This window comes from Eulemur rufifrons, chromosome 8, assembly GCF_041146395.1.
Source record: "Eulemur rufifrons isolate Redbay chromosome 8, OSU_ERuf_1, whole genome shotgun sequence".
Taxonomy (NCBI): domain Eukaryota; kingdom Metazoa; phylum Chordata; class Mammalia; order Primates; family Lemuridae; genus Eulemur; species Eulemur rufifrons.
This window is the reverse complement of record NC_090990.1, coordinates 79820327-79845178: the sequence shown is the minus strand read 5'-3', so window position 1 is coordinate 79845178 and position 24852 is coordinate 79820327. Positions and strand designations below refer to the sequence as shown.

Here is a 24852-nt window from a genome sequence, read left to right as displayed (position 1 = left end):
GATGTCTTAGGAAACTACTTCAAACAAAATAATGAAGCCGCCCTGTGGTGACCTGGCACAGAAAGAACTTGGATGGCTGACAGATCCCATTGGGCTCTCCTGCAGCCCACTTGGATCCCTCTTTCAGGCTGCATGATTAAGACTAGCCCTGTTAAGAAAACTCTCCTTAGCACCTCTGTTACATTTTATGTTTTCACCAGGCTTATCTCAAACAAACTTAACTGAATAGCAATTTATCATCATGAAGATTAGAGACCAACTATACAGAAATCAATATCTAGAAAGAAAAATTTGACTCTAGTGGGGCACAGAATTAAGAACAACGAATGTATACAGATATATCTACTTCCTCATAATGTATACTACATCATAATGTTGGTTGTATGCATAGGTATGCATATACACAAGCACACACCAAAAACTCAATGTGTTCAAAACAGAGGGTGAAAAAAAAGCAGCTCTGAACAATGCTGGGTTATTTTTGTCAGGTTAGGATAAGAGGGAAGGAGAAAGGAGGAAGAAAGTATAAACCTACTATCTTTTAAAAGCTAAATAGTGTTCTGAGTTTTTAGAATTCTATGCAGAAATCATTATATGTTCCGTTATAACAGTTAAGCAGAAAGAACATTTCACCAGCCTACAAAAGCAGTTTTCATAGGCTTAAAAAAACTTGGTTTCTTTCATTTCCACATGTCCTACTAATATACAATAATAATTAACTCAATTTCTCTTCTCTCTTTTTGGCAGTACACTGAAAGGAAAAAAGACAAAATTACTTCTACAAAAATGGGATTACAAAGAAAAATTTTAGTAACCACCACACATTCCCAGACAGGATCTGGACATAGTCTGTGCACACACTGTCAGTGGCACATTTCTCACTAAAGCCATCACGACCCAAGTTAGAGGGGTCAAGTCTGCCACGAAAGGGCAAAGCTGTCCCACACCCTCACCACCAGCCTTGGCCTCAGGACAACTAGGAAATGCCTAGACTCCTGGGAGGACTAATTGTGCCTTAATTCTGGCTCTGTCGCTTACTAGCTAGTGACCTCAGTCAATATACTCACCCTCTCTGGGCCTCAGTTTCCTTGTCTGTTAAGTAGTGATAGTAACAGCACCTGTCTCCCAGGGTTGTTCTGAGGATTAATCGAGTTAAAATGTGCTTGTAAAGCACTCAGAACACTGTACTGCCTGGCATAGGACTATAAAATGTTAGCTGCTGTTGGTGGTGGTATTGGTGTTACGGCTTTATTATTGTTCTCACAATGAAATCTGTCTCTAAATTCAACCAAATCTTCTCTTCTGTCTACACTATAGTAATCTGTAAAGAGAACTGAGGTTCTGAATGATGACCCTAAGACTCTATAAGATCATATAGATGTGTATGTATGTATGTGCTTAGGTAGCATTCAACTTCCTATTAAATTATCCTACTTACTACATATTTAATTTGAAATAAAAATGGAAAAATCAAAAGGATTTTTTCTCACTTACATCTAACCTAAATACTCATTTCCACCAATATTTCTAGGCAAGAGAAGTTCTTCTGTACGTCACCCAAAGATGTCCTACATTCTTATTCTGACTCAAACCTATGCTATAGACAAGATAAAAGAAATCATTTTTCTATAAATTATGTATTCAAAAATTCCTGGCTGCATTAATATAAGGTTACTTTAATTAACCTTAAATGAAAATTGAATGTTTTAAATTATTTAAATCTTCCATTTAGCTAATTAGTCCTCATTAGAGGCTGCTCATTCTTAACATGCTAAAACATTTGGTGAAATTCTTCAAGTCACTTCAAGAACTGCTTAAAATTCAGTTCCCAGAGTATCTCCATGAAGAGCTCTCTTCTGCATTTTCAATACCTTTCCTTTAAAAACCCAAAGAGAAAAGAAATGATAATGAACAAGGCTGAAAATGAAGACCTTATATGCTATCCTTCCCAACAAACTGGCTTTTTGTGCCATTAATGTCCAACTCTGTATCCATGATCACCATTAGGAGGGACATATAAAGGTTATAACAATTAACATATTTGATTTCTCTAACTTTTTAGTAAAAAAAATATGAGCCACCTTATTAAAAGTAAGCCTCTGTTTGGATTACAGGGCCCGGTTCCAATACCAAAGAATCTGCCTTTCTGGAGAGTTGTGTGTTATTTGTAGCTTAATCAAATACAGATAAATTTTCTTTGAAAGGCTCTCTTTTTATGGGGCTATTTTTGTACCACAAATGTGTTACCCTATACACTGATTTTCACTCTTCCCAGTGAAATCGGAACCCAAGGATAAAGTATGATTTCTTATCATCCTCATTTTATTGAAGTTCTTCACGTCTTTATACTAATAAGTTCTGTTTTAAAATCAAGCAGAATATTCAAACTTTCATTCTAACAGCCTTACTTTATGAGAACACTTTCTTAAATTTGCTCTACCAGCTTCTCAGAAGGTTGTCATTTCAATCATGGAGTGCTATCATGTTTTTACAACTAAATACACATCTGCATAAAACACAGCTGTCTAGAGTACCCACAGCCTGATATTTAAAGAGTCTATTTCTCAATTCAAAAGTAATAGGTTCTATGGTGATAATTTAGCCAGAAGGTAGCATTTCTTTTTGTTTGTTTGTTTGCTTGTTTGTTTTTTAGAGACGAGGCCTCACTATGTTGCTCAGGCTGGCCTTGAACTCCTTCCACTGCAGCCTCCTGAATAGCTGGGACACAGGTACGCGCCACTGCACCTGGCTGGAAAGGTAGCATTTCATTTAAACATTCAACAAATAATTACACAGAAGGCTGTATGGGTACTGTGTGATAATGAATATGAATATACTGCTTCCTTAGAGACATGCACATTATATATGACAGTCAAAATCTTTCTCACCACAGGACATCCTCCACAGACAGAACCCAGGTTACGACGTGTCCTTCAAGGGGCTTTGCAGTCTCTCTCATCCTACACTTCCCAGCAGCAGAGCTGACTAGATGGAGTCATTGCATCAGTCCCTCTCCCCTTTCTCCTCTTACCTCCAGTGTTTTTCCACCTCCTACCTTGCTATCATATTAATTTTTTGAAAAGGATATATGTCCTCTAGAACCAAATGACTTGGTTTCAAACTCCAGCTTAGCTACTTCTTACTTCTGTGACCCTGAGCAAGTTACCTAACTTCTCTGTGCCTTATTGTCATCTTCATATGATAGGATGATAATAGTGCCTGTTTCACAGAATTGTTAGGAAAACAAAATGAATTAATAGTTTCAGAGTACCCCAAATAGCATCTGGTACACATTTAAATTCTCAGTAAATGTTTCCCATCATTTGCAATTAGCACAAATCAAATCATACCATGCCTGCACCAAAACCCTCAACAGAGTCTCATAGTGTACCAAGGAAACTGCAGGTTCCTCACCCTGGCTTTATTCTGCCCCCAACTGACCTCTCAGCTTCACATTCCCCATCCCATACATGTGACCTGTAAAGACACCAGGCAAACTGGAGGACTTACCACGCCCTGAACACACATCCTTGAGCCTCCCTCCTCACCCTGGCTGTTCTCTCTTCTCAGATCCCTCCTTTCATGCCCCTGCCTGAAAAAACCTTGTCCATCCTTCAAGACAATCTTAATTCCTCCATGAAGCCTTTTCTGAACCTTCCACCAGATATGCCTCCACCCTCCTGTGAATTCCTCTTCTAACACAGGGGTCACGTTTCTCTTTGGGTAGTTATTTTTCATATACCTCAAATTGCAGTCCTATTATTCTCCCTATCAGCTTGGCACTCCTTGAAGGTAACATGGGTACTCCCGTTGTTTTAGTCTCTGCATCACCTAGCGCTATGCAATAAAATGGGATAACAAAAAAGATGGAGATGGAGGTGTAGGCGATCAGAACCACAGCCACTACTGTGGCACAGCAGGGCAAGTCCAAACTAAGAGAAGTACACGCTCTACCAGGCTGGAGTCCTCGTCATCATTTCAAATGACATCCAAACTCACAATATACACTTAAGGGCTTCTCCAGCAAGTCATTCCTTATAAAACACCAGAAATACAGCAGAATAAATATAAGAGGAATGTAATTTGTAGGCCTATCCTAAAATACCAACATTAAAATCACACAAAAAATTTTCTCATATATTAATATTAGAATCAAAAAGCCACTGGGGACCAGACACAGTGGCTCACACCTGTAATTCTAGCACACTGGGAGGCCAAGGTGGGAGGATTGCTTGAGCTTAGGAGTTCGAGACCAGCCTGACCAAGAATGAGACCCCGTCTCTACTAAAGATAGAAAATATTAGCCAAGTATCATGGTGAGCACCTGTAGTCCCAGCCTACTCGAGAGGCTGAGGCAAAAGGATTGCTTGAGCCCAGGAGTTTGAGGTTGCAATGAGCTACAATGATGCCACTGCACTTTACCCAGGGCAACAGAGCAAGACTCTGTTTCAAAAAAAAAAACAAAGCCATCGTGCACTGTGTTTAGTTGGCTAAATGTAATTTTATGCTAGATCCACTACCAGCAATTCCAAGAGAAGTGACACAGACCTCAGCAACTAGAGCTTGTTTGATGACATATTCACCTCTAGTATGTGAGTCACTGCAGAATTGAACATAAGGATATATAGAGAGTCTCTACACTAAGACTCATGAGAGGTTCCCAAATCCTAAACTCACAAAAAGAAAGCCACAACAGTGCACATCCCCAACAATAGAGTGAACACTCAATTATCACTGCTGGCAGTGACATCATCCAGGTACATGGCCTCGCATAACTCCATTCTGTCTAGAAGCAGAGTTGTAATCTGACACCAGGGATTTAGACCTCTTTGCCTCAGCAACTCTGGGTATTCATGAGGTGCAGCAAAGGGCTCTTTCATTCCCACTCCAACCATCCAAGAGGCATCCTCCTTCCAAGAACCACTAAGTAAGATGTTCTGAAGACATCAGTGTCAAGAATCCCCATGATAAAGTGACTATTAAAGATTGTTTTCCGTCAAATAAAAGATATGCTCCTGAAGGTCCAGAATATTCACTCTTCAAAGGCCTGGTTGTACCCACAAATCTTTAGGTGAAACTGCCGGTATCCCTAACAGACAAGTCCTAGAAAGCTTACTGTGGTTCATTTAACTATGTTCATTTAAGTGCACATTTGGTTAAGATAACAAGAAAGTAAAATTAAATATTTAAATTGGAATATATTAGACTCCTCTGAAATACCAGTTCTTTTAATAAAAGTAGAGAACTAAGTCAATTGAGCCTTCTTATTCTTATCTGCTGCTTTTATTGGAGCTATATCTCTCTTCAATTAATTTTTTACTATGTCTAAAGTGTTAAGATATCTTTTTCCATAGATTAATGATCTTTCACAGAAAACAGTTCCCCACATTTATTTTACACTTTCAAATCCTAATCCCACAGAAGCAAAGTAACCAAAGAAAGTAAAACAGTACTCCTATACCACTATCTCAGAGCCAAAGAAAAGAATATCATGAAGTTCGGGGAGCCCAAATAAAAAATCTACAATTTGTCATACAGGCAAAATGTTACTCATAGATGTGACTCGGATTCAGCTCCCTGTGGCTAACGTGCCTCACTCTCTGAAAACAAGCTACACAAACAAAAACATCTTGAGATACAACAGAAGTCTTATGAACTGTAAAGCTTAAGCACCTGTAATACGCACACTGCCCTGTACCATGTGGGTGCCCCATAAATACACAGTGAGTGAGTCACAGACCAATTACAGAGTCTGGCAATGACAAAGTATGTGTCTCCCTGGTCCTACTCTGGGGAGTGTTAGGAATCTACAGTTGCTGTTTGTCGTGGTGGTAAGGAGAACTATACAGATAGATGTCTTAAAGAACTGAGGTGCTGACAGGTTCAAATTATGTTAATTTTCCCTGCACCTCTCCCCAAGCACCTGAGCCTAAAAAAATTGGTATTGTTACTTGCACTGTGGGGAGAAAATGAATAAAACTACTGTAAAGACATATAGTGTTTCCGTACCAGAAAGCCAACAAGCTAAATGGTTGAAAGAAAAAAAAAACAAAATAGAAACTTACTTTTCATAGACCAGCTCCTCATCGATGGAGAAATAGTGGGTATTTATTGTGCTTTTTGGTCTATTCCTTAAAGTAGCAAAATATAACCGATCTGAAAGACAAGTTTAAAAGATGGAGAAAACGTATGAGAAGCAGGGAAGCGGAGGTGAAGGGTCCTGATAATATATGAAGGATCAAAATAATAACTGCTACCCATAATTTAAAGGCCCCATTAACACGTGGAATTCTTGCAGAAACCTGATCTCTCCAAGAAAAAAAGAGAGACCCAAGAGCACAACAGAGAGGCGAGAAGAGGACCTGACCCTGGGACTCAGCGGGGGGCAGAGCTCCCACATCTCTCTTGTTTCAGGCCAGCGGGAGGAGACAGGAACTGGGGGTACCCGCAGAACTGGAGGTGCAAGTTTTGTTCCGAAATCTCCAGACCTCAGCAGCTGCGGAAGGGGAAGAGAGGCGAGCCTCTCCCCTGCAGCTCCGGAGACTTCATAAAGAGGAAGGGAGGAGAGACAGGGGGGTGTGGTTGGGGGGTGTCCCGAAAACCGAAGCCAGTAATAGTGGGTCAACCGAAGCAGGATCCCCACAAGCTGCTGAGTGCAGAAATCAAACCCAGGCAGAAGCCGGCGTTGTCCCATTACCGGGCCAGGAGGCCATCCGAGGGAGCTGCAGAGGGAACGAGGGACGCAAGAAAGACAGAGAAGCCGGAAGCAGGGGGTCCTCGGGGAGGGCAGAGTACCGACAGAGATCGAGCGCGCGCAGCGGTTGCAGGACACTGGGGGCCCCAGGAGAAGCCGGGGACAGTGGTTGGGACGTAGGGGCGAAAAGTGAAGAGTTGGGAATGAGGAAGAGCTGGAGGATGCTGGGCGGCTGCTCCTCACCTTTCATGAACTCGCAAGCCCCGATTAGTTCCCCTGACTCCGCTGCCATCTTAAGCGAGATACGCACGGGGGAGGGCTGGGTCGTGGCCAGCTAAGGTCACCCGCCCCCGGGGGCTTCCCCACTGCCCAGGAGCCGGGAAGCTTGCAGTCCCGAACACCAAGCTCGCCCGAGGGAGGCAGCAGGCGCCGAAGGCGGGGGCGGCTGTGGGGTCAGTGCGCCGGGCGCCCCGGGGACATTCCGTGGGGAACCCGAGCCCGCTCCGTGCGGGGCGCACACGCCCGGGGCTGTGGCCACTCGGATTCGGACCCGGCTGCTGCTGCTGCTCCGCCGCCGCCGCGCCTGGGAAACGCAGACCAGCTCTCACGGCCGGGCAAAGTCTTCCCCCGGCTCCCAAAGTGATCATGGAGGAGACGTCTGGCCCTGATCGCGCCCGTGGCTACTCGTGCGACAGCGGGCAGGACTCCGGTACCCGCGGGCTGGCAGCAGCTGCTGCGGCTCCTCCTTCCCCACCTCCTTTCAGCAGCAACTCTTCCTGCTGCTCCTCCCCCTAGGTCCGCCCCCAGACCTTCCTCCCCGCCCTCCCTCAGGCCCCTCCACTTTCAAGGCTCTGCGGCCATCCCTTAAAGGGACAGCCTAGCTACTTGCTCCGCGCCGGCCCCGCGCCCCAGTTACCAGGCGCCCCGCGGGTCACTAGGAGCCAGTTGCTAAGGCTTTGTGCCGTTCACCAATTGCTGCACAGGAAACGGGGCCCTCGGCCCAGGGGAGCGGGCGGGGCCTCTAGGCCAGAAACTCATGAATGAAAAGGCGGGGGCTGAGAGTGGATGTCGCAGAGGAGTCTCTTGCTACCTCGGAGGCAGGGGTGCGCCGGCGCCCCTTCCTTTTCTGTACCCACCTAAGTCTTCTACTCCAGGTTTGTCTTCTGTCTCTTTCGCATTTTCTTTCTCTCGCCCCATTCACCCATGTTCTTCCAAACTCTTGCAAGTGCACGCACACACATACACACACACACACAGTCTCTCTCTCTCTCTCTCTCTCTCTTAATAAGAACTCAGATCTTCTCCGTGCACGGCCTCACCTCTACCTAACCTTTCAACCAACCCCCATTCCTGCCACTTAGGGGATTTCCATCTTTATAAAAAACAAAATTGAAAAAGAAGCGCTACCTCCTAGCTCAGAAGTACACGTACTGATTTTCTCTACACATCCTGGACTCTGATAGAACTTGTGCTTTGTTCTCACGGGAAAAAACATTCCCATATGGTTCTCCACAGCCTTTCATTTGAGCCGCGACTGTGAGCACAAAGTCATCAAAATGCCTAATCTTTATGTTGCGTTGGTCCGGGAGAGGGCGGGGCAGGACTGCCAGGCCAGCGCGGGCGGGGACGGAGGCGGAGGGAATAGGAGAGGACCACTTGTCCCGGGAAAATTAACACAAAGGAATTTCTCTACGTGGATTCAGCTGAAGCGCTGCAGGAAGGGTTTCGTCTCAAAGGGGCCCTTGACTAGTTTCTCTTCATACTGTTTGAGCGACTTTAACGCAGGGTGTCCTATGGACGTGCCTAATTAGCCAGCAGTCTCTTCCATACGAAAATGGCGCTACAGATCCACCACCAGAAGAGCATGCGCTCTGAGTGGTTTCTCCAGAAACAGGATTTGTGCCCGCCTTTTTGTTCGCAGTCGCTTGTTTACCTCTAGGGAGAAGAGCCGCACAAGTGAAGAGCTGACTGACTCAGAGAGCGCTCTGAGGGCAAGTAGTAAAGTTCAACTCATTGGTCTTAGCCCATTAGCCAGGTAGGCTGGCTCTCCAAAAAGCTAAACAGGCACAAAAACAACACATGAATATTGCTTTGATATTCAGAAATATTATTCAGAACATCTCAGTAATGCTAACCAAACATTCCCTTATAAGATAGAAACAGAACTTATCCTGATGTCCAAATCTTTAAGCCCAGAACCATATACATTTAATGCTGAAAGAATCACTAAAGGGCACCACCTACCATCCCTAATTTTCATGAGGAAAAAATATCTCAAAAGAGTTTTTAAAACTGTAAAAGTCCTGAAAAGATGAGATGTTATGAGCAGAACTCCATGATTTACCCACCACGACCATAGCTATAGAGTTCTCAAGAAGGAAGCTATCTCAAATGTGTTGTCCACACTCACAAAGTTAGCTGAATTTTGCCTGATGTTCATTCTTCAAAATCTCGGGATCAACATTCATTTTGGGAACTCAAATTATCTTATTGAAGAAAATTCTAATTAAGATTTCATATGTGAAAGATACAGAAAAGTATATGAATCTCTCAATAAACGTACTCACTTTGTTTAAAAGACTAATAAACTCAAAGATGGCAATATATTTCCAAAGATGCTGATTAAAATTCTTGTACAATCTAAATGCACTTAATGAATTCCCTAACAATTTCCCATGTAAGTGTTGTATTAGAAAAAAGTGCATTAGATATAGAAGTCAGAGTATTCATTCAAAACATAAACTTTTAATTTCACAAAGTAAACAGACTAATGAAAAGAACCCCAAATCTACGCTTTCAGAGAAGCCAGATTTAATAGAACACTCTCTTATTATTTTCTAAAATGAATTTACAAAAACTTTTTTTCATATAATTCTCCTGCTTAGAGATCTTCATCATGAGAAATGAATTATGACCTAAGAAATAGAAGTCCTTTAAATCAAAATGAAAAAGCTTATTTTTCCTTAGCATATTTATAACATAAATATCATAATGAAATTTTTGAAGTAACAAGACTCTGTAATTGATTTTTTTAAATGTTGCATGAAAGGAAAATAAGCATCTGTATAATTGAATCTCTCTAAACCAAAATCTGTATAATCTAAATAGTATAGAAAATTTTACAAGAAAAATGTGAGCAAGATAGTACACACACAGCACACATACATGCCTAGGTTCTAATGAGATCATAAAACACTTTATTCTCTCAAGTGTCATGAGGTCAAAGTTTCTACTGGTTGTAGTTTCATAATAAAGGCATGCTTTTACAGTCTATGGAGGAAGTTAATGGAAGAAACTTCTTTCAAACCACCTAACATAATACAAATGTAAGCAATTGACTTCTATTTTAAGCAATAAAGAGAGTCATTTCACACATAAAGGAAATACTTTAGATTTAAAACAGATTTAAAATGTCATTCTCAACTGCAGAAAAGGCAAATAAATGTTGCATAAATTTAACAGGTAAGTATAGAAAGTGTCTTGAGTTTGAAAACGACAACATTTAAGTAACACTGCAACCTTTGTTTGGACACCAGCTAAGACACCCTTGCAGCCTATGCTTGTACACCTGCAGAGCTAGAAAACTCACTGCTGGAGACAGCTCCAAATTATGTAAACACTCTCTGGTTCTAATTCAGCCGCTTGCTTGATGCTGTACTGAAGATCCCTAGTTACCCTAACACATGACAACTCTTCAAAAATGCAAAGGCAGCTCCATTGACCACTCCTTCCCCTTAAGATTCTCCAGATTAAAATCCCCATTTTCAACATTTTTTTTTTACATTACATGGCTTCAAGTCTCCCCGCTTTCCAGTCCAGTCTCTTTGCCAAATCCAATCCCTCATAAAGCGTGTCCTGGAATTGAATGCAGACCGTGGTCGCCTGATGTGACCAGTTCTGAGATCAGAAAAAAGCATTGATAAAAAATTTAGATGGGAGCAAAAGCAATGAAAAACATAAAAGAACTAAGTTTTACCATTCAGCTACAAGAAAAAAGAAAAATATTCTTCTTGTTGGAAGAGGGTAAGGAAAAATGAGCTCAGGATAGTCAAAGGCTTTACAGCTATGAGATTTGCATATTCTATTACATATTTACATATTCTATTTTCATTATTTTTAAATTATCATTTTTCATTAGAATATGTCATTATAACATACTATTTTAGTTGCTTGTTCAATAGTGATAATAAGTTATCTAAGCCAGTGAAAGAAAATATAGAACATAGTTTGAATTTTTTCTAAAAATTTTCAAATTAAGTATGCAACGTGAAGCAGTAGAAATTTATACTGCTGAGTAGTTTGAAATTCAAAGGAATTTCAAGGAATGAAACTTAAATATTATGATATTTAACTCCTTATCTAACGCACAAAATAATTTAAACAGCTTTTAGTAAAATATATATCCAAAAAAGTTATTACAATAGAACCAAAACACCAAAAACATACATATGTTTTTGGCTCATAAAATAGCTGCCCAGAAACACTAAGACCTTGGCCTAAGCCAGCCATGCTCTGCATCACACTAATGATCAATACCTGTTTAAGAATTCCAAATCAGGGCTGGGCATGGTGGCTGACGCCTGTAAGCCTAGCACTCTGGGAGGCCGAGGTGGGAAGATCGCTCAAGGTCAGGAGTTCAAGACCAGCCTGAGCAAGAATGAGACCCCGTGTCTACTAAAAATAGAAAGAAATTAGCTGGACGACTAAAAATATGTAGAAAAACATTAGCCAGGCATGGTGGCGCATGCCTGTAGTCCCAGCTACTCGGGAGGCTGAGGCAGAAGGATTGCTTAAGCCCAGGAGTTTGAGGTTGCTGTGAGCTAGGCTGACACCATGGCACTCTATCCCGGGCAACAGAGCGAGACTCTGTCTCAAAAAAAAAAAAAAAAAAAAAAAAAAATTCCAAATCAGGGCTGGGTGTGGTGGCTCCCTTCCGTAATCCTAGCACTTTGAGAGGCAAAGACGGGAGGATCACTTAAAGCCAGGAGTTTGAGACCAGCATGGGCAACACAGTGATACCCTGTCTCTACAAAAAAAATTTCTTGAAATTTTTCAAATTAGGCAGGCATGGCAACGCGCTTCTGTAATCCCAGCTACTTGGGACACTGAGGCAGTGCTTGAGCCTCAAAGGTTGAGGTTGCCATGAGCTATGTTAGCACCACTGCACTCCAGCATGGGTGACGGAGTGAGAACCTGTCTTGTTAGAAAAAAAAAAAAAAAGAATTCCAAATCAGAATAAAAGAAGTAAGAACCGGAAGGGAGCAGGGAGATCAGCTAGTTCCAGATTTCAGACTCCATCAAGCCCAAGGGATTTAGCAGAAGCCCAACCTGGGGTAGAAGTAGAAGGCAACAGATGAGCACTTGAGTCTTCTATGAAACATTTCATTTGTAAAAGATTATATGGCAAAATAGAAGAAAGAAAAGGAGAAGAGAAGAAGAAATTGAGATCCACAGCAGTTAATTGATTTTCTAAAGTCATATAGCTGGTTGGTGATAGAAATAAGACAGTGGCCGAACGCGGTGGCTCACGCCTGTAATCCCAGCACTTGGGAGGCCGAGGCAGGTGGATTGTTTGAGTTCAGGGGTTCGAGACCAGCCTGAGCAGGAGTGAGACCCCATCTCTACTAAAAATAGAAAGAAATTATCTGGACAACTAAAAATATATATAGAAAAAATTAGCAGGCATGGTGGCACATGCCTATAGTCCCAGCTACTCAGGAGGCTGAGGCAGGATTGCTTAAGCCCAGGAGTTTGAGGTTGCTGTGAGCTAGGCTGACGCCATGGCACTCTAGCCAGGGCAAAAGAGCGAGACTCTGTCTCCAAAAAAAAAAAACAGAAATAATACGGTGTTTATTATTCAACTAATACCAACAACCTTTTCTTAATTTTCTCCTAACTTAGCTTAATTTACATTGTTTAGTTTATGGGCTCTGCTTTTTTTTGAGACAGGGTCTCACTCTGTCACCTGGTCTGGAGTGAGCTTATGGGTGCTTAAACTTTTGAGAGAGTAAAGTATCTAACACTAGTAACATATATGCACAATATCTGTAACTATTTTCTTCAAAAAACTTAGAGAAAACATTGAAATAATTTCAGTTCAGAATGAAACAATAAAAGCTGCTTTAACTGCCATTGCTATTGTTCTCACGTGGCTTCTATAAAACTTTGAATTGTTTTTCTACCCCTGTACTTTAAATAGTATACCAGCATTCCACAAAACATAGTTTAAGAAGTACTGGCTTAGTGAACATTAAATAAAATAAGTCAATTCAATAGGCATCTCATCCTTAACTAATGCAGTCAATAAATAATGGTGCAGTTTTAACCATAGATCAACTGGGCATAACAGACATTTACGGAACATTTCACCCAACAGCTGCAGAATACACATTCTTTTCATCAGCACATGGAACATGCTCCAAGATGAGTCTCAAAACAAGTTTCAAAAAATTTTTAAAAATTGAAATAATACCAAGTATCTTATCTGACCACGTGGAATAAGACTAGAAATCAATAACAAAAGGAACATTCAAAACTATACAAATACATGGAAATTAAACAACATGCTCTTAAATGACCAATGGGTGAAGGAAGAAATGGAGAATGAAATTTAAAAATTCCTTGAAACAAATGAAAATAGAAACACAACATACCAAAACCTATGGGACACAGCAAAGGGAATATTAAGAGGCAAGTTTATCAACATTATGGTACTCACATGGTAGTAATATTCTCCAGGGATTACGGGGTAAAGGGGTGGTAAACTCACAACTAATGGACACGGTGAGCAATTGTAAAGGGGAAGGGCATGCCTCTAATCTTGCCTTGGGTGAGGCAAAGAAATAAAATGTAACCAAAATGTTTGTACCCTGAAATATCCTGAAATAAAAAAATAAATAAAGAGCTTATAATTTTAAAAAAAAAGAGGCAAGTTTATAGCAATAAATACCTACATCAAAAAACTAGAAAGATTTCAAATAAACAACCTAATGATGCATCTCAAGAAACTAGAAAAGCAAGAACAAGCCAAACCCAAAATTAGTAGAAGGAAAGAAATAATAAAGATCAGAGGAGAAATAAATGAAATTGGCTGGGTGCAGTAGTTCACACCTGTAATCCTAGCACTGTGGAAGGTGCCAGGAGTTTGAAATCAACCTGAGCAACAGTGTGAGACCCTGTCTCTACTAAAAATAGAAAAATTAGCTGAGCATGGTGGTGTGCACCTGTAGTCCCAGCTACTCAGGAGGCTGGAGCAGGAGAGGATTGCTTGAGCCCCAGAGTTTGAGGTTGCAGTGAGCTATGATGACGTCACTCCACTCTAGCCCAGGCAACACAACAGAGTGAAAGCCTATCTTTAAAAAGGAAAGAAGGAAGGAAGGAAGCAAGGGAGGAAGGGAGGGAGGGAGGGAAGGGGGAGGAAGGAAGGAGAAAGAAGAAATTGGGACTAAAAAAGCAATACAAAAGATCAATGACATTAAAAGTTGGTTTTTTGAAAAGATAAACAAAAGTGACAAGCCATTAGCTGGACTAAGAAAAAATGAGAAAACCCAAATAAATCAGAAACAAAAAAGGAGACATCACAAGAGATACCACAGAAATACAAAGGATCATTAGAGACTGCTATGAACAAGTATGTGCCAATAAATTTGAAAACCTAGAGGAAATGGATAAATTCCTGGACACATACAACATACCAAGATTGGGCCAAGAAGAAATGGAAAATTCAAACAGATTAATAATGAGTAACAAGATTGAATCTGTAATAAAAATTCTTCCAGCAAGGAAAAATCCAGGACTGGATGGTTTCACCACTAAATTCTACTGAATCTTTAAAGAAAAATACCAATTCCTGTCAAACTATTCTGAAAAATTGAAGCAGAGGAAATTCTTTTTAAACTCATTTTATAAGTCCAGCATAACCCTGATGCCAAAACCAGACAAGGACACAACACAAAAAGAAAACAACAGGCTAATATCCCCGATGAACATAGACACAAAAATTCACAACAAAACACTAGCAAACTGAATCCAACAACACTTCAAAAAGATACTACACCATGATCAAGTGACAATTATCTCTGGAATGCAAGGATGGTTCAGCATACACAAATCAATAAATATGATACATCACATCAACAGAATAAAGGACAAAAATTATATGATCATCTCAATAGATGCAGAAAAAGCATTTGATAAATTCAATATCATTCATGATAAAAAAATTCTCAAATTAGGTATAGAAGAAAAACACCTCAATACAATAAAAGCCATATATGGAAAACCCACAGCTAACATCATACTGTACAGGGAAAAGATAAAAACTTTTCCTCTAAGAACTGGAACAAGACAAGTATGCCTACTTTTACCACTCTAATTCAGTATAGTCTGGAAGTCCTAGCCAGAGCAATCAGGCAAGAGAAAAAAATAAAAGGCAGCCATTGGAAGAGAGGAAGTCAAATTGTCCCTCTTTGTAGATGACATGATCTTATATCCAGAAAAACCTAAAGACTCTACCAAAAAACTCTTAGAACTGGTAAACAAATTTAGTTAAGTTGCCGGATACTAATTATAGTTAACAATAATATATAGTTTCAAATAGCTAGAAGGAGGATATTGAATGTTCCCAACACAAAGAGATGATAAATATTTGAGATGATGGATATGCTAATTACCCTGATCTGATCACTCTACATTACATGTATCACAATGTAATGTACCCCATAAATATGTATAATTATTATGTATCAATTTTAAAAATTCTTTTTAAAAGAACAGCAGTTTTAGAAGGTAAAAGAAAGTTCCATGGCTAGGTCAATATACTTAATAGTGTGAATTTATTGACCAATTTGCCCCATATTTTAAATAGGCTAAGAGCTCAATGCATTTTAAAAATTTTACAGTTTATCCATCTACATATTTTTGTCATTCCTATTTTTTCAGAAATAAAATGAAGATTTTTTTCTCTAAAAATAAATAAAATAATATTCCCCACATCACTCCTAAGCCACCATCACCACTACCTCAACCAAAATTACCCCTACCATCATTGCCACGTTGAGAAATATTATTAGTGAGCTACACATTGTAAGCTCAAGTTTTAAATGTTCACTTCCACGTGCACATTTAACACATGTCCCTACTCTACATATTTCTATCAGGAAAATAATAATAGTTAACAGTTAAGTTTTATTGAAAACCAAGCACAAAGATGTATATATCGGTTGTCTATCAGTAGGTACTATTATTATTCCCATTTTATAAGTGAAGAAACTTACACAAAACAGATGCTCAACAAATATTTGGAGAATGAATAAGTAAATAAGTAATTAAAATGTTAGGAGATGAATTATCCAGATTAATTAAAATGTTAGGAGTGAATTATCTGTATATGTAAATCAGTCTCTTTGTATCCTGGAGCAGGGGAAAAAATGCTGGATTTATAATCAGAAGACTGGGTTTCAGGTATCACTCTCCTACCAACTATATGCATTATTTTTGACTCAGTTTCTTCTGATGTTAAAAAGCGTTTATAATAATTTCTAACTCTCAGGAATAAAAGTAAAATTAAATGAGAGTGTCATGTTATGATGCTAGAGTATACAAATATTTGTTATTAATATTAAGCATAGATTAAGAAATACTAACTTATTTCCAAAATCTGATTTTTACAAGTCTCAAATGATTACATCTTTAGATCTAGGATTGATACTTAATTTACTCCTAGCTAACAACATAAGTAAAATAAACACTCACAGAAAAGTTCTTCCATCAACTGAAGACAACTCCACACGGTGTAAGTTAACATCATTTTTCATTTCTGATTGCCTCTGACCATAATACATATCTCCAGGGTGTGATTGGGACCAATGACCCCATTCAGTCAGGCATCGTCAGTAGATTCCTAAATTCCCTTGCTCTGACTTGTGTTCTTTCAATCATTCTGTTCCAGAAGCCTGGGACACAAATGTTTTTCCCTGTGGTTTCCACGGTGATCCTAGGTGCACCTTTGGAACACTATATTTCCTGGTGACTACTCCTGGGTAGAAACTTCAGGAGAAGATGTAGTGTACACATAAACAAAAACAATTCTACTTATCCTAAAATATATTATATATATTTTAGGTAAAACATTTTCTCTTCATACCTATGTTTTATTTCCCATAACATCAAATATACATTTTCTTTATATTTATGTATTCATTCATCCAGTAAATATTTACTATCTACTATCTGCCTGGCACTGTGCTAGGTGCTAGGATTGCAATCGAGAACAAGACAGAGTTCCTATTCTTAAGGAATTTACATTCTAGAAAGAGCTAGATGAGCAGCTGGGCTCCATAGCAAGATACATGATAGGTTGGAGTAAGCAGAGAACATTAGGAAGCATATGTGAGGTTCATCAGTGTTGAGTGAGGAAAGAGTTCCCTGGTGAGTCTTTGCATAGACCTAAAGGTGGACTAGGAGTTGGCCAGGAGGTAGATAAAGTGTAGAGGGAACAAGGTGGCAGGGGAGGTGGGAAGGAGGAAGACACAGGAGAGAGTCCCAGGCTGAGGGAACAGTATATGCATAGGCTGGGAAGCAATAGAAAGAAAGACCAGTTCAGGATCTGCAGTAGTTCCATTGGCTCTAGCCCAGAGTATAAAGAAGAAGGAGAGCAAGAAAAGTTGTCTTTAATTTATCTCCCACATCCAATCAGTCCACATGACATACCTTCTCTGCCTTCATAATGTAACCTGAATCCTTCTAATTTTGTCTCCATGCAAACATCATCCCTTCCCCTGGACCTCTGTAACAGCCAAGAGTTGCAAAACTATCACTTGTGTTTTGATCTGTAGGTAGGACTCAAGAACTGTGGTCCACTTGGAATTCCTCCACTGCTATGTCCTTTAAAGTTCAGAGGGGAGTGTTCATTTTAGTTAGTTCTTTCCTTCACAGTCCCAAGATGGTATCCTGGGGAGAGTTATCTAGGTATTCACTGCCTACAGTTGGTCTGTGGGATACGGTCATTGTCAAGTCCACCTGCCCCTCCTGCCTTGCCTTACACTTCCCCACTCTGAATGATGGGGCCTTGTGAACCCAAACTGGGATGCTTGGTCTGAGCATACCTGCCTGTAGCTGAGCAAGCAAGCTTGGGTTGAGGCTGCAAACAAGACAAGAACCAGATTGTGAATGGCCCTATGGGCCACTCAAAAGGATTTAGCCCTTTATCCTTGAAGCAATGGAAGTCACAGAAAGTTTCTAAAAAAAGGAAATCACATAATTAGATGGATAGTTACTGATACAGTGCATATAGAGTAAGTTGATAAGTAAAAAATGAGAATCATGGGAAATGGCTTGGATATTAGTTCCTAGGGATTGATATTATAAGGCCCAAACCTATGATTATTAGCTGGTGTTCAACACACCTTTTCTGTGAGTGTTTATGGATGGTATAAGAACTCTGGAGTAGAGAAGAAACTCTATTATGAGCTCTGAGCTCCAAGTAAAAATTTCAGCAAAGGCTCTTACCTTTTATTATTATGCTAAGCATAGACTGTCAGTGATGAATGGACTTATAATAGGATTAGTTGATGAGAAGGCAAATTAAAAACCTATACTTCAGCTTTGGAGGCATTGATATTTTCTTTGAGTGAAAAGTTGTACATTATAAAATCAGAGTTTACATAGAGTAGAAGCTAAGATAGTATTTAGGAGCTCTGAGATACATAGCGATGAAAGTAGATCACAGGATATTTTTGAATAATAATATTGGTTCTGAAATGACCATACAGAACATTTGAAATACAGAAAGCAATTTTTGAACATGATAGAGGACTGCTCAATAAATGCCATTAGAATAACTACTTAGAAATATAGAGGGAAGTAATTTCATTAAATGCCTCACCCACACTACAATGAATTTCACATGAATGAAAGAGTTAAATATTTTAAAAATAAAATAATAGAAAATAAGATTGATTAATTGTCTAGTCACTTCAGGAGGGAAAAGCTTAGACCTAATAAAAGGTCTTTTTTTTCTTTTTTTTCAAGGAAAAAGATGAACAGGTTTAACTGACAGGTTTGAGGTTCTCCAAATAGGCACAACCTGCATTGCAGAAAAGGAAGGATAAGTATAGTGAAGTGATGAAGAGCACGGCCTCTGGAGATAGACTATCAGAGTCCGAGTCCTAGACCTCCACTTGCTAGTGATGGGAACTTGGGCAAATTACTAATCCCTCTGTGCCTCAGTTTCCTAGTCCATAAAATGGGGATAATAAGGATATATACCTCAAAACATCATGAAGATGAAACCATTTTGTTTGTAAAGTGTTTAACAGTGCTCACTCCCTAGTAAACATTAAATACAAGTCTTTCAAATAAAAATTTTCTCCAAGGAAGAGTACATGGAACAAGAGATGAAGAAAACTAGGCTGGGTACAGTGGATTACACCTGTAATCCCAGCACTTTGGGAGGCCAAGGCAGGAGGATCATTTGAGGCCAGGAGTTCAAAATCAACCTAAGCAACCTAGTGAGACCCCATCTCTACAAAAAAATTTAAAAAATTAGCTGGATGTGGTGTGGCATGTGCTTGTATTCCTAGCTACTCAGAGGCTGAGGCAGGAGGATAGCTTGAGTCCAGGAGTTCGAGGTCACAGTGAGCTATGATTACATCACTGCACTCCAGCCTGGGCAACAGAGCAAGACTCTGTTTCTTAAAAAGAAAAGACAGAGAGAGAGAGAGAGAGAGAGAACTAGAATTAGCCATGGGGACATGGGGAATATCAACATTTTAAGATGTGGGTAAAAAAAAAGAGGTATTCTTGGAAGAGAATGAGATGAAGCAGCTCCAGACAGGTCTTCTTTTCTCAAAAGATACCAAAACTGAGACATTGTAACATAGAGGTGATAAAATAATCCAGGCTTAACTCCTGGTACAAGATTCTCCACACCTTAAGGGACTGGCTCTCAAGTAATTTTAGAAGTACAGTATAACATTTTTGGATTCTACAGGAGTACAGAGAAGGGATGTATGTTTTTAGCTACATTAAAGAGGGAGTATTCAGTATTTTTTGTCTTCTTATAAAGAAGTTTCATATTTTAATAGTAATTGAGTGTGCTGCATTGGGAAAAATCACAGTCTCTCAAGAGGAGTTAAATACTCTGACCATAAATACTCTGTCTACCTCACAGATTCTATGTTGAATAATTAACACTTATAAAGTGTTCTGAAAGGAAAATCACTTATGAGCCTTGAGCAATACTGTGTAATTAATAACTCTCTAGATTATGTGATTAGAGATTACAGATGCATGATTAACATAGCTGGCATGAAATCAGACTTTTGTTCTCATCCCCATATCCGGCAATGCTCATAGTGTGCTAATGCCTTCAAAATGCAGGAAATAAACATAGGTTTTAGGAAGAACTGAGTTTTTGGTAGTTCTGGACTGTTTCCACTCACAACACTTTTGACATCAAATGTGTGGGAGTTTCCCACAACAAACAATTCTCCGATTCTCTGCCCACACAAATTGGGTGTCCTACAATTCATTTCAATTCTCACACTATCTACCTGGAGTTAATATCAGATTCCACAAGTTGAAGTTTCAGTACCACAAGCCTGTCTCACTTCAGATGCCAGTTGCAAGTCCCAGGTTACTTCTGACCAGTCAGCTACAAATCAGGGTTTCCCACACCCCCTTCCTCAGGTTTGATAATTTGCTAGAATGTCTCACGGAACTCAGAGAAACATTTCACTTACCATTACTGATTTATTATAAAGGATACAAATCAGCAACAGCCACATGAAAGGGATGCACAGGGAAAGGTATGGAGGAAGGGGCACAGAGCTTTCACACTCTCTCTGGGCACACCTCCCCCCGCCCCCCAGCACCTTCACGTGTTCACTCAGAAGCTCTTCGAGCCTTGTAATTTAGGGGTTTTTTTTTTTAACGGAGATTTCATTATGTAGGTATAGTTGATTAATCTTTGGCCATTCATGATTGAACTCAGCAGCCTCCAGCTCCTCTCCTGGCCCCAGAGGTCCAGGGGTGGGGCTGAAAGTTTCACAAGGTTGGTTCCTTGGCAACCAGCCCCTATCCTGAAACTATCTAGGGGCCCCCCAAGAGTCACCTTATTCTTGTTGAAAGGGGCTTATTATGAATAACAAAAGATGCTCCTATCACCTGTATCACTCAGGAAATTCCAAGGGTTTTAGAAGTTCTGTGTCAGAAACTCTGGACAAAGACCAAATACATATTTCTTATTATCACAGGTAGAAAAAGAAAGGAAGCCTAGGGATTATTTGCAAAAAGAAGCTTCCTCAATCTTTCCATTTTCTAATGCCCTTGTTACACTGCCCAAAATTATTTAAGAAGGAGTCTTTAATTGAAAATATGTGAATTATAAACTGAAAGGTAGGCCAGATGAGGTGGCTCACACCTGTAATCCCAGCACTTTGGAAGGCCAAGACTAGAGGATTGATTGAGGCCAGGAATTTGAGACCAGCCTGGGCAACATAATGAGACCCCACCTCCACAAAAAATAGAAAAATTAGCCAGGAGAGGTGGCATGCACCTGTCATCCTAGCTACTTGGGAAGCTCAGACAGGAGGATCTCCTAAGTCCAGGAGTTCCAGGCTGCAGTGAGCTATGATTGCACCACTGCATTCTAGCCTGGGCTGCAGGGCAAGACCCTATCTCAAGAAAAAAATATATATATAATAAAGAAATAAATGGAAAGTTAGTACTATATTTATTGAGTAACATGGGACATTTGAGCTTTATTAAGTTTTAGATTATGAATAAACATGCAGTGTCTTAATTTAGGTCCCCCAAGAAGCAGACCTTGAAAAAAGAATTCAAGTGCAAGTAATTTATTTGGGAGGTACAGGGAACACCATTTGGGAAGCGAAGAAATGGGGCAAGGAAGTGAAGGCAACCAATAGAGAATGTGTCTTCAAGTCTAGGTACCACTGTGGGCAACTGGAGCTTATTTCCCACAGGTACACTGGATACTGGTATAGAACCATTAGCCTCAGAGGTACTCCCACCCACCCAAAGGGCAAAGAAGCTGTGATATTTATCTACCAACTCCCATCAGCCATTGGTTGAGTGCTGTTCCCAGGGATGTTAATTTCCTGGCACTCTGCTTTGCTGCATGCAGGATTCAGGAAAAATCCTTAGGCACAGATATGCAGATATTGGCAGATGGAAGTCTTAGAAGCCAGAGGAAAGACCAGCACATAGCGCCAAAGATAACAGAAAAACACAATCAGAAATCTTTGGATTTTCAAGTAGAATGTTGTTTCTCTGCTACCTTTTGTGGCAAAACTTTCTATCCTCCCTGTCTCTATTCTCCTATCATTCTGTCTGGAACATACCATTCCACCAAAACTGTTCTTGTCAAGGTCACTGATGACCCGTGATGCTAAATTTAATGGTCAATTCTCAGTCCTCATCTTACTTGACCTATTGTTAACATTTAACCCCACCATTTGCTTCCTCCTCCTCCAATCACTTTCTTCACTTGGCTTCCATGACACCATTGCACTTCGTTCCACTTTTGTCTCATTGGCTGCTGCTTCTTTAGACTCTTTCCCTCCTCATTTTTACAACGTCTTAAAATTGGAGTACCCCAGGGCTCCCTTTATGATCTCACCCAGTCATTTGGCTTTTAACTATGATCTATATGCTGACTTGCAAGTATTTATTTCCAACCCTGATCTCTCTACTGATCTCCTGACCTATATACCCAACTGTACACTAGACATTTTCTCTTGAATGTCTAAAATGCATTTCAAACTTAGTGTGCCCCCAAACAAATTCCTGATCTTTCCTCCAAAACTTGCTCATCATACAATCTTTCTCATCTCAGTTGATGACAATTCTATGTTTTCAGTGGCTTAGGCCAAAAACCTTGGATTTATCTTTGACTACCCTCTTTATGTCCCACACCACATCTAATCTATAGCATATCCTTTCACTTCTATCTTTAAAATATATTCAGAACTGAAAGTCTCCAGTAAGTATCACATCTAAACCACCATCACCTCTGAAGAATAGCAACAATCTCCTAAATTGGCTTCCCTCAGAGCAGCCAGAGGGATCCCTTTAGAATGCTAAGTCAGATCATATCATTTCTTGGCTCAAAACCGTTTAATAATATTCCAAATCATTCAGAGCCAAGTCATTCAGAATAAAAACCAAAATCTTTAGAATGGATGGCCAGGCACAGTGGCTCACGTCTGTAATCCTAGCACTCTGGCAGGAGGATTGCTTGAGCTCAGGAGTTCAAGACCAGCCTGAGAAAAGGCAGGACCCTGTCTCTACTAAAAATAGAAAAAATTAGCTGGGCATGGTGGTGTGCACCTATAATCCCAGCTACTCAGGAGGCTGAGGCAGGAGAATCACCTGAGCCCAGGACTTTGAGATTGCTGTGAGCTAGGCTGATGCCATGGCACTCTAGCCCAGGTGACAGAGACTCCATCTCAAAAATAATAATAATAATAATGGCATGTGAGGCTCTAAGTAACATAGTCCCACAGAACCCCTCAATCCCATCCCCTATCCTTTGTCCCTTATTCCTGGTGACTCTAGTCATACTAGTCCTTGCAGTTCCTTGAACATTCCAGACACTCCCACCAGAGGGTCCTTATGCCTCTGCCAGGGGCTCAATCTCTCTCCTCCATTAGGTCTTTGATCAAATGTCATCTTTTCAGTGATGCTTTCCTGGACCATCCTTTTAAAATCTGAACCCCATACCCCTCACCAAGTACTCTCCATCTCCCTTCTCTGCTTGATTTTTCTCCATAGCACTTAACCACTTTCTATCATAGTGGATATTTTACTTATTTATTTTGTTCATTTTCCACCTCCCCCCCACTAGATTATATATTCCGCTTGGCAGAAGTTTCTGCTGATTTTCTTCACTGCTGTGTCCTCAGAGCCTAGAACAGAACCTGGTACATAGTGACTCCTCAACAAATATTTTTATTAACTAAACGGTCTAACCAATTAAATGATGGATCTCATTAACTAGTTAACCAACAGCAAATGGTGAGCACAGAAGTAAGACTGAAGTGGTTTGAGAAGTGACTGGAAGGTGAGAAATCTGAGACTGACAGTGAAAGCAACACTTTTAAGAAGCCTAGATGAGAAGAGAAAATGAAAGATAAGCCTGGGTAATAAGAGTGTTGAAGAAAAAAGAAATGTTTTGTTTTGGTTTATTTTAAGGCTGATAACATTGAGCACACAGGTAGACTGAGGAAGAATGGCCAGTGGAGCTAGAGAGGCTCAGGGCAGAAGGAAAGCCTAAATGACCAAAAGAAATGGAAGAGGACAAGCTCAGGAACAGGAAAGATTAGCCTTGATCAAATGATAACCACTCCATCTTCTAAAACAGGGATCATCAAACTTTATCTTAAAAGGCAAGATACTAAATATTTTCATCTTTGCAGGCCACACAGTCTCTGATGCACTAAACCCTTCCATTGTATCAAAAAAGAAGCCATAAACAATAGTTAAATGAGTATAGCTGTCTTCCAATAAAATTTTATTTACAAAAACATGTGGCAGGCCCACAGGCCATAATTTGCCAACCATAACTCTAAGAATACAGGGGAAAAGGTAAGAATGAGCACAAATATAGATAAATTTGTGAACTGGTAGATGGTAGAAATGGTACTTATATTTGTCTAATTACTTCTGTTTTCTCTACAAATTAAAGTCGAGATCACCAGCTAAGAGAGAAGGAGTGAGACTAGCTGGAGTTTTGTAGAGAGTGGTTAGTATTCTACATCCCTACAAGAAAGGAAAGGGGAACAAAATACTATTACCCAACTGAGATTAGAAACCAAGCCACAGAGTTGTGGTCCGTCAGCACCAGTCTTGGGAACAGAGAAGGTTAACCACCTGAAAGAGAATGCCTGAAGCTAGGTCTTGTGTTGGCTGTCTCCCTAGCATCTACCTTCCTCTTCTTCCTCCAATAGTACCCTAATTTTTCTGTTGAAACATTCATGCCTCAACCACTCTCAACCACATGGTTGGGATCCCGTAACATCCCTCACCCCTCTCAGCTCAAGAGGTGGGCTCTGGCTGGCTTAGCCAATCAACATAGCCCATCCCCCATACTGGTCGCAGTGACTGCTTTGGAAATGAAGAGGGGACACAATTCAAGC

At 40.2% G+C, this 24852-nt stretch overlaps 1 protein-coding gene across 4 annotated transcripts in view; it reads right to left on the bottom strand.

The window, feature by feature from the left end:
• The window catches only part of CDC14A (cell division cycle 14A), a 169242-nt gene extending 152608 nt beyond the window's left edge, over positions 1-16634 (bottom strand). For 3 of the 4 annotated variants that reach the window (XM_069478290.1, XM_069478289.1, XM_069478291.1), the window contains exons 1-2: positions 6938-7429; positions 6066-6156 (exon numbers count right to left, since the gene is read on the bottom strand). In XM_069478290.1, the coding sequence (XP_069334391.1) occupies positions 6066-6156; positions 6938-6986 (140 nt within the window). In that variant the 5' untranslated portion in view covers positions 6987-7429. Of the gene's footprint in view, positions 1-6065; positions 6157-6937; positions 7430-16447 lie in introns of those variants that run through there. The other variant, XM_069478288.1, reaches the window with a different exon arrangement.
• Between the last annotated feature and the right edge of the window lie 8218 nt (positions 16635-24852).